The sequence below is a fragment of the Crocodylus porosus genome, unplaced genomic scaffold (genome assembly GCF_001723895.1).
Source record: "Crocodylus porosus isolate Cpor-Errol unplaced genomic scaffold, CroPor_comp1, whole genome shotgun sequence".
NCBI lineage: Eukaryota > Metazoa > Chordata > Crocodylia > Crocodylidae > Crocodylus > Crocodylus porosus.
Window position 1 is genome coordinate 2,270,525 of NW_017728919.1, and position 8,792 is coordinate 2,279,316.

General features: G+C 57.7%; 2 protein-coding genes across 2 annotated transcripts in view; one reads left to right on the forward strand and one right to left on the reverse strand.

Annotated features, from left to right (window-relative positions):
* The window catches only part of PGPEP1 (pyroglutamyl-peptidase I), a 20,060-nt gene extending 19,097 nt beyond the window's left edge, over positions 1-963 (reverse strand). Inside the window, exon 1 of the mRNA XM_019538442.1 lies at positions 862-963. Within this exon, the coding sequence (XP_019393987.1) occupies positions 862-963 (102 nt within the window). The remainder of the gene's footprint in view (positions 1-861) is intronic.
* LSM4 (LSM4 homolog, U6 small nuclear RNA and mRNA degradation associated) lies at positions 856-8,590 on the forward strand. Its single transcript, XM_019538363.1, has 5 exons — positions 856-964; positions 1,107-1,148; positions 1,661-1,759; positions 5,535-5,718; positions 8,135-8,590. Exons 1-5 carry the CDS (start codon positions 962-964, stop codon positions 8,221-8,223), a joined length of 417 nt encoding a protein of 138 aa, XP_019393908.1. The 5' UTR covers positions 856-961; the 3' UTR covers positions 8,224-8,590.
* Positions 8,591-8,792: the final 202 nt, after the last annotated feature.

Below are 8,792 nucleotides of genomic sequence, written 5' to 3' on the forward strand. Positions count from 1 at the left end.
GGGTGAGTGATAGATATATTGCCAAAATAAAAAAGCGAGGTCCCTTGCGGTCATTGCGAAGCCCCGTGAGTCCAGGGCTGAGGCTTGGCGACCCCGTGAGATCCTGGCTGAGCCGCGGTGGGATCCGCGGTGCCGGGTCGGTGCCGCCGAGCAGAGACGTCGGAGGGTTTGAAAGGCTCCGACGGGGCGTCGTGCGGGGCCGGGCTGCGGGGGGAGCACTGCGGGGCCGCCGCGCGGGAGGATCTGCTGAACGCGGGGCCTCCCTGCCCCGAGACGCGCGCGGGAGGCGAGGCGGGGGCCTCGGAGGGCAGCGAGAGCCACTCCGCTCCGCTGCGTGCGCGGCCACCGACTCGCTCGCTCCCTCGCCCCCGGGCAGCGTCCGCCCGCGAGCCCGGCTCGCCGCTCGCAGGGGGCGCTGCTGCGGCTTCGTCGCCGCGTCTCCGGCCTGGGGTCCGCTCCCAGCGCTCTGCACGAGCCGCCGCTGCTGGTGCGGTAGTGCACAGTGCTGCACAGCTGAGCTGCAGCCATGCACATGTGGGGTGCCTGGTGGCGCACATCCGTGGTGCGCAGCAATGCAGTGATGCACATCTGGGGGGGTTGTACATTTTGGGGGGTGCACATCTGGGGAGATGGTGCACATCCGTGGTGCGCAGCAATGCAGTGATGCACATCTGGGGGGGTTGTACATTTTGGGGGGTGCACATCCGGGGGGATGGTGCACATCTGGGGGGTTGTACCTTTTGGGGGGTGCACATCGGGCGGCGGGGTACACACCTGCGGTGCCGCGGTTCACATGTGGGAGGGCACACACCCGCGGGGCGCGCCGTGCACTGTGGGAGGCGCGTTGCGGCACTGTCGTACAGGCAGCGCGGCGCTTTCCGGCAGCCGGGCTCGTTGGCGGCCCGGGCGGCGCCGAGGCCGGCGGAAGCGGAAGTGGGAGCGGCGCGGCCGAAGCGGCAGCATGGTGAGGGGAGGCGTCCATATGCGCGGGGCGGGTGCAGCCCTCCCCCGGGGCCCCGCGCGTGCGGGACGGGGGCTGCGCGCATGGGCCAGGTCCGTCGTGCGGGGCGGGCGCGGCTTCACCCCGTCTCTCTCTCTCCCTGCAGCTGCCCCTGTCGCTGCTGAAGACGGCGCAGAACCACCCCATGGTGAGTGCGGCCCGGCCCTTCCTGGCGTGCGGGAGACCGAGACCCGCTGCCTCGGGGTGCATTGCTTTCATTGCATTGACCGACTCTCTTAGCCCCGGGCCAGGACTCGGGTGCAGGGTTGGTGTCCTGGAGTGCAGCCTCAGGGAGCGCAAGTCTCCTCTTGCCGCAGCCCAGGCGAACCAATGCAGTCGCAAGCAGCGTCTGCCTGCGGGAGGAGATTTGGCCCATTATCCGCAGGGCAGCAGCTCTAGCCAGGGAGCAGAGGCGGGCGTCTGCAGGAACTTTCTCCTAAATCATAGACTGTTCAGGCTGGGGGGTTGTCACGGACTGATTTAGACAGCCTCATCATCATGCGCCGATCTGGAAGTTTGCTACCGAGTCTGTGCGCCGAAGCGTGATGATGATGAAGCCTCTCACCCGAGTATACCCTGGATTTGGGCACGTTGCCTGTGATCGCTGCTATTCATTTCCTGCGTTGCTGGTTGTTTTATTTAACTTCCCTGTGTTTTCAGCTGGTGGAATTGAAGAATGGTGAGACCTACAATGGTCACTTGGTAAGCTGCGACAACTGGATGAACATCAACCTCCGAGAAGTCATCTGCACATCCCGGGTAAGTGCTGCCTGTTTATCTGCCTTTGCTGGTGGTCTGCCCCAGAAATCCCCTTGCTGGCTGGAGCTGGTTTGGTTGCTCCTTGTGCTCCACTCCAGCAAGCTCATGCTCCAGCTTGTGTCTGTGAGAGATGTCTGATAGCAGTCAGTCTGTTGGGTATTTTCCCTGTAAAGTTTAACACCTGAGATGTAAAAGTGAGTGTCTGTCAAGTACAAATTAGCGCTTTTACGCGTGCTACAACAGGCAGAGGAGCTAGTGATAAACTCATGAGAGGGAAGTGCCTATTCTCTAAGCTGGGTGATGTGACTGCAAAAGGAGGTGTGCCTTGCCTTCAAATTCAGAGGAAGCGAGGTCCAAGGAGGAGGGCAAGAGGCGCGTGTTGGACAGGGTGACATGGACACTTCATGAGACGGACTGGATCTGCCTGGACCATTGCTACCCTGCTGCTGAGTGGGAGGCCTCAGTGTGCTGGTGTTGAATCTGGCTCAGCTGCACAGTGCAGCCACACTTGGCGCTAATCCTGCTTCACCTTTCCTAGACACTGGTCTCATTAGTGTAGTTCCTATGTGGTTCAACTTCCTTTTAACTCTCATCTGTCTGTGAAAACCATTTGTGATGAAGAGAAGCGACTCTGCCTACCTGTATTAGCTGCGCTTGCCTGGTGTCTGCCTCCTCTGGCAAGTCCTGAGGGCACCTGGCCAAGGGCATGCAAGGGCTTCTGCCTTCTCTCTTGACAACACTACAGGGAAACCTGCAGAGCTCAACACAATCAGGTGCTGCCTGGCTGGGATACACCATGTAATCCTCGCGACTTGTCCATCCTCGCTCCCTTCAATGCCCAGCCAGGCTTGCAATAGGAGACTGCAGATGGCAGAAGTCTGTGCGTCCTGCTGACTGGGCAGTGGGGTGGTTGGTTGTGCTGCTTTGTCAGTGCTTTCACAGCACAGGCTGTGTCATTGATACACCAATCACAAGTGCTTGGGCTTGCAGTGGGGCATTACTGAGTGCAGGGCTTGCTTCGTGTCTCTGTGAAGGTAGAAGGATTAGCAGGCTTCCTCCAGGGCACCGAGCAGTTCGCACCTGGAAAAAATCAGTACAGTGCTGCACCATCTCCCTGCCAGCACTCTTTCTACCAACATCCATATTCCCTAGATGACCTTGCAGGGCCCCTCCAGCCCTGCTTTGCTGTAATTCAAGCACAGTTCTATTCTTTGTCTCCTCACACTGCAATGTCCCTGCATCACCAAAGGACCATGGCTGCAATATGAAAGAAGCTCCTCCTGTGCTCCCTGTTGGCTGGCATGGGTGAAAACCTTGTGTTTGAATTGATGTCCATGTGCATGATAAGCCCCAAGTTTTGCTGTATGAGTCTGAGCCAGTCCCTGTGGAATAACCTGGTCTCTGACACGGGTCCATAAACCAATTTGTTAGGACAGTCCTCACACCCACACAGAGCTATTAGTGTTTCCTTTTATTGGCTGACTAGGCTCTTGCCACCAGGGGGAAATCTTCCTCCTATTTGTTCAATCCAGCAGACTGGCCTGGCAGGATCAGACTGCATTACTGGGGTTGCCTAATAGGGTGGTGAGGCAAACACCCTGATCCCCAGCCCTCTGCTACAGCCCAGGAGCTGGCTGTTCCCACTGAGAACCTCTGCCTCTTCATCCTGCGGGGATGTGTTTTGTGTACTGTGGGGGCTTCCCCTGGTCTGTCCGGGGATAGTTGCATGAAAATCAAATTTTAATTGCTTCTAAATCTCTTCTGCCACTTCCCTGCCTGTAATATCCTGCTCCTCACTGGCAGAGATGTCACAGAAGCTTTGGAGGGGATTCAGCAATAGCTTTTTGAGAGTTACTCTATGAGGACCAAGGTCTGTGGAGGGGAAGGTCCTTCCCAGAGCAGTTCCCACTTGACCTGCATCTAGCGGGAAATGACAAAGCCTCAGAGGCTCTGAGGAAAGCATGGCAGTCATGATACAAGCCCCCGGGAAATCTGTCTCCACCCCAGGGAATTGTATCCCAGTTCCAGGCAAGGGCAATATCCCACAGCAAGGTAGCTGCTTCCCAGAAGAGCTGTTTCTCTGGGTGTGGTGGCTTGTCATAAGGCAAATCTGCATAACCTTGGCCTGGCTCTGACTTACAGTAGACCACAGTGGAAGGCCCCTTCCCCATTAAATAATCAAGAGAGAGGATGGTCAAGACTTTGGGTAAGAGCCTGGGAGCTGGGTGGTAAAGGCCCAGAGCCATGTTGGTTTCGCAGCCGTGCATGCTTGTGCCAGAAGTGATGCTGTCTCTTGCTGGAGTTCCTGCAGGAAGTGGGGGAGGCTTTGCACTGCTGCGGTGTGAGAAGCAGTGACCCCCCAGGCTGCCCTTTCTCTGTTTCTCCTGCAGCAGCGAGTTGGCCGTGGCCACCCTGCTGTTCGTGCTGATGCAGCTGACACCTAAAAGAATACACACGCCAGGGAGAAGAAGGCAGCCAGGCCTCCATGGGACACGCTGCTGTGGCTCCCTAGCTAGTTTCCTGGAGTCAGCCGCTGGGTGGCACAGAGCTACACCCAGAGCAGTAAACTGGGCTGGCTCCGTGCTGCGGTTTGTTTGTTTGCTTTTCAGAATCCAGAAACAAGGAAGTGAAGGATCCTGATGGGTTTCAGTGTCTGGTGCTGGGGCTGCTGGGTGGGGGAGGATTGAGCGGGCTTTGGAAGGGAGCTGTTTTCCCAGTGTGCCTGCCTCATGTGCTACAGCTCCTCCAAGCAAGCAGCTCTCGGATAACCCCTGTGGGCACAATTGGCTTGCAGCCAGGTCTGTGTCCCTGTTTAGGCCCCCCCACCCCAAGTGAGTTATTCCAGAATCGGATGTCCACATGTGCCGTGGCGTCCTGGGAGTTGTGTAGCAGCAAGCTCCCTCCTCCATGTCGAGCATGGTACAAGTTAACAAAGGCAGGGCGGGATCTCTTCTCCCCTCCTCCAGTGACATCACGAGCCAGCCTGTTCTGGGCAGCCGTTCAGCTCAGCCATGTCCGTGACTTCCCTTGTTCCCACCACCGAGCTGATCTAGGTGCCGCATTCCAGGGGCAGCGTCCTCAGGAGGTTTTGAAACTCTTCTCCTGAGGAAGCAAATGAACCAAGCATGTTAGGGCAGCCCCAGGACTTAGCTCTGAACCTGGTCTTTGGGCTCTGCTGCTGCACCCCCCTGCCTCCTCCCAAATGTGCCTGTGGGTATCAGCCCCCATGTTCACCCTGCTCTCTGGAGCCTCTATCAACACAGCCCTCGAGGCCTGTATTACCACCCTGGATGCTGCCAGAGGGGTGGAGCTGCTGGGCCCCTCCCTGCTGGGGCTCCCAAGCAGAAAATCTCCCTTTGCTAGCAAAGCCCTGTCCTTTTGCCTGCAAATCGGCTGTTCTAAGCTATTGTGTTTCCCTTTGTCCCGTGTTTCCTTTCCACCCTTGCTCTTGGTCCCTGTCAGTGATCTGCAGAGTATCCCTAGGGTAGTGGTAGAGAAAGGCCTCTCCCCTCCCCTTTGTCTCTCTGCATGTGTGGTGGAGGTTGTTCCATCTGCCTTGGGGCTGCTGTGTTGAAATGGCAAAGGCAGATGGGGAAGTCCCCTCCCCCAGGTTTGGGGCTTGCATTTATTGTGGAGAAACCCAGCCTTGCCAATGAGGCCCCATCGTGGTTTTAAAAGAGTTGTCTTCCCTGAAACAGTGGGGCCAGCTGGGTACCTAGAGCAGGCTGCGTGCGCTGGGGTCCTGTGCCAGCCTAACCCTCACTCTTCCTGCCAGGACGGGGACAAGTTCTGGAGGATGCCAGAGTGCTACATTCGCGGCAGCACCATCAAGTATCTGCGCATCCCGGACGAGATCATCGACATGGTGAAGGAGGAGGTGGTGTCCAAGGGCAGGGGCCGCGGTGGGTTGCAGCAGCAGAAGCAGCAGAAGGGCCGTGGAGCCGGAGGCACCGGGCGAGGTAACGAGCTGTTTGTTCTTCAGGCATCGGTGGGGTGGAGCCAGGCTCTGGCTGTCACTGTTCAGCCGAGCGCTGGGAGAGGGAGAGATCAGTTCTGTGAAGGGCCTGTCTGAGGAGTGAGTTCATGGTCGGTCTGTCAGCAAAGCAGATTGGCCTGGGGAGGGCCAAGGGGACAGAGGGTCCTGCCTCTTTGCCCAGCTGGGTAGGAGATAACCAGGCACCTCCCTGAACTTCACCACAGCAGACTCCTCTGGGGCCAGCATGTTGGGACGTGTCTGGGGTGAGCTGCACACTCCTGCTTCTTGCCCGAGTGTCAGGCTGTCACTTTATTGGCGCATCAGCTTGAGGCCGTGAGAAGAGGCTGTGCCTAAACATGCCTGGGCTCTGACTGGTGCAGAGAGGGGTGTTCTCTGCCTCCTGGAGCGCCCTGCCGTTCCCTCCCCTTATCTCTTCCCTGAGCAGAGTCCGGCTTGCGTGTCTGCATTCTTGTACCTCCTCCAGAAGGGCCTGGGTGTGCTACATGGCGGCAATGCCACTTACCTCTCTGAATGCCCCTCCCTTCCCCCACCCTCCAAGAAACCAGTCAGGGCTGCAGCTGCCATCGAGAGGTTAGGTGAACACCTCATTTGACCCCAGTACTCTTTCCTGCCGGGGCAGGAGGTCGGACTAGATGATCTACTCAGGTCCTTCCGACCCTAGAAACTATGAAACTATGAGATCTCTGCTTGGGGTTCCCTTCCCTGCCCAGCAGTCCCCAAGCTCTACTGCAGGCCCGGGGACTGCTGCCCTCCCATCCTGCTCCCCACCTGTTGTTCGTGGGACCTGGTGAAGCTGTGGGCTCCCTTCTGTGGGCCCTCTGTGAAGCTGCCCCAACGGGTGTCCTGGCCCATGTGCTGACATGGCATAGGTGCCCAGTGATGCAAGCCCAGCTCTGGGTGCTGCGGGGCTGCGGAGAAGGGGTTACACCCTTGTTTGCGTGGAGTGTCTCAGGCTTGTCCCTGGCGCAGCCTCATCTCTGGCTGCTGGTGCAGGGGCGGGTAGGAGGCTGCGTGCAGTCAGATGGCTTGAGCTTGGGGCTTGCCAAGGGGGCTCCGTTTTGCAGGAGCTTCAGGCAGCATCTGGTGGAACAGAACTCAGGCTGCAGCTGCTCCCTCCGAGCTCTCGAGAGGCAGAAGTGACCTTTAGAACGTGAAGGCGCCTTTTTTCTTTCCTCCCTCCTGCGCTGGTGGCCAAAGCACTTGGCAGAGCTGCTCTAGGCTGTTTGGGTAAACACGTTGCATGAAGCAGTTCCTCTCATGCCCTGCGCTGTGGAAATATCTACCTTGTGGGGAGTGAAGTTGACTTCTCCGTTGGAGGAGGAGCTCCCTGATGCTTTGTGTAACTTTAATTAGCTTATGGAATATTTGAAAGAAGCTTTAGCATTTGCTAATTAGCTAAACAGCTTGGCTGCTGTCACGGAAGCATTAAGAGGGAAGGCCGCCTCACTAAGATGGTAGGAGGGAGACGCCAGGCTGTTGTTGCGCATAGAGTTGAAAGCATTATTGTTCTCGACATGGGTGATCCTTGGTCTCCTGCCCCGTTGGCCGGGGGGAGGAAAGGAGCACAATTGTCCAGTGTCAGCTTCTCGGAGAGGACTTAGCACCTCACTTGAGGCCCTGAGCACAAGCAGCATGTGGTAACTGCCCGGCAAGGCCCCAGGTAGAAGATGGGCAGCCTGGCCTGTCTTGGGCTCCCACCCCCTAGGCCTGGTATCCCTGCAGCAGGGGTAGGCAGGGTGAATCCCAGAATACCCCCATTGCTGGCACACCCCAATAACCCTGGAGAGGTTTGACACTAAGCCAGCTTAGTTTGGGGCACAGTGGAGCGGCTCTGGGCACAGCTGGGTCAGGGCTGACCGGCTGTCTATGTGGCTGAGGACCCCATCGCAGTGTCCAGTCACCTGCCCTTTGTCCCCAATGCAGACAGGTGCAGAAGCCAGGCATAGCCAGGCAGGGGTCTGTCGTGTATCTTCTTCAGCTTGGCCTAGACAGTGGCTTAGTCCTGCGTCCCTTGGGTTGCTCCATTCCTTATGGGGCACTTTGAGAGGGAGCATCCTGGTCTCACCGGGGCGTCGGTTCTCTCGGTCGCTTGTTGCCTTCTACAGACACAGCCCCTAGCGCTTACAGTCACGGCTTAGTCTGCTAGTAAGGGCTACGGCACCCTGCTCCTGTCAGTGTAGCAGCCTTGGAATAACCTTTGCCAGCCCCTTTAGTTGGGAGGGGGTGGCTAGAAAGCAGGAGCTTGGGAGGTTCTGCTGACTTGGCAGAGGAGGCTGGGGAATGGGAGCTCGCCCTCCAGGGTCACGCAGGGGTCTGCAGAGCTGGGGGCCACTGCTGCTGACTGGCGTCATTCTCTCCCTGCCTTTCCTCTTCCCCAGGTGTGTTCGGAGGCCGCGGCCGAGGGATTCCAGGCAGCGGCCGAGGGCAGCAGGAAAAGAAGCCAGGCAGGCAGTCTGCAAAGCAGTGAGCAGCTGCTTGTACCCTGCCCAGGGACAGTGCTGGGAGCCTGGCTGGCTTGTCATCGCAGGGCTGCAAGGGTTCAGAGGTGTTGGATCCTTAGCCTGCCATTAGTCAGCTGAACGGCACCTGAATCGCAGCACATCATGTGAGCCCCTTCAACCCTAGTCTGCTGGAAGACCTAGGTTCATTTGTACATTTTTTTTCCCTCTCTCTTTTTTTTTTTTTTTAGCTGGTGACTCCATAATTGGAAGTATTTGCGTTCCTCTTTCCGCCAACAGAGGCGTGGGCCACGGCTCTGCAGAGAAGAGCCAAGGGCTGGTTAATTCTTTGGGATCTTGAGTTTTAATAAACAAATGTCCCTCGCACTGTTCTCAGACACTTGCAAATGCTTCCCAGGCGGCTCGGGCTGGGTTTCTGTGTGTGTAACTGGACAGGCTGAGGGCTGCTTTTTGCATTTGTAACTTACAGCTTGTTCATTAGGAACGTGGACACGAGGATACGGTGTCTGCTGGGAACCAGTCCAGGCGGTTTCCTTTGTAGAGACTTTTTAACTCTCACCTGCTCCCATGCCTCTGT

Coding starts and splice junctions, on each gene's coding strand:
- LSM4 (XM_019538363.1), top strand. Junction 1,760..5,534: donor AAGTCATCTGCACATCCCGG/GTAAGTGCTGCC, acceptor TCTTCCTGCCAG/GACGGGGACAAGTTCTGGAG. Junction 5,719..8,134: donor AGCCGGAGGCACCGGGCGAG/GTAACGAGCTGT, acceptor CCTCTTCCCCAG/GTGTGTTCGGAGGCCGCGGC.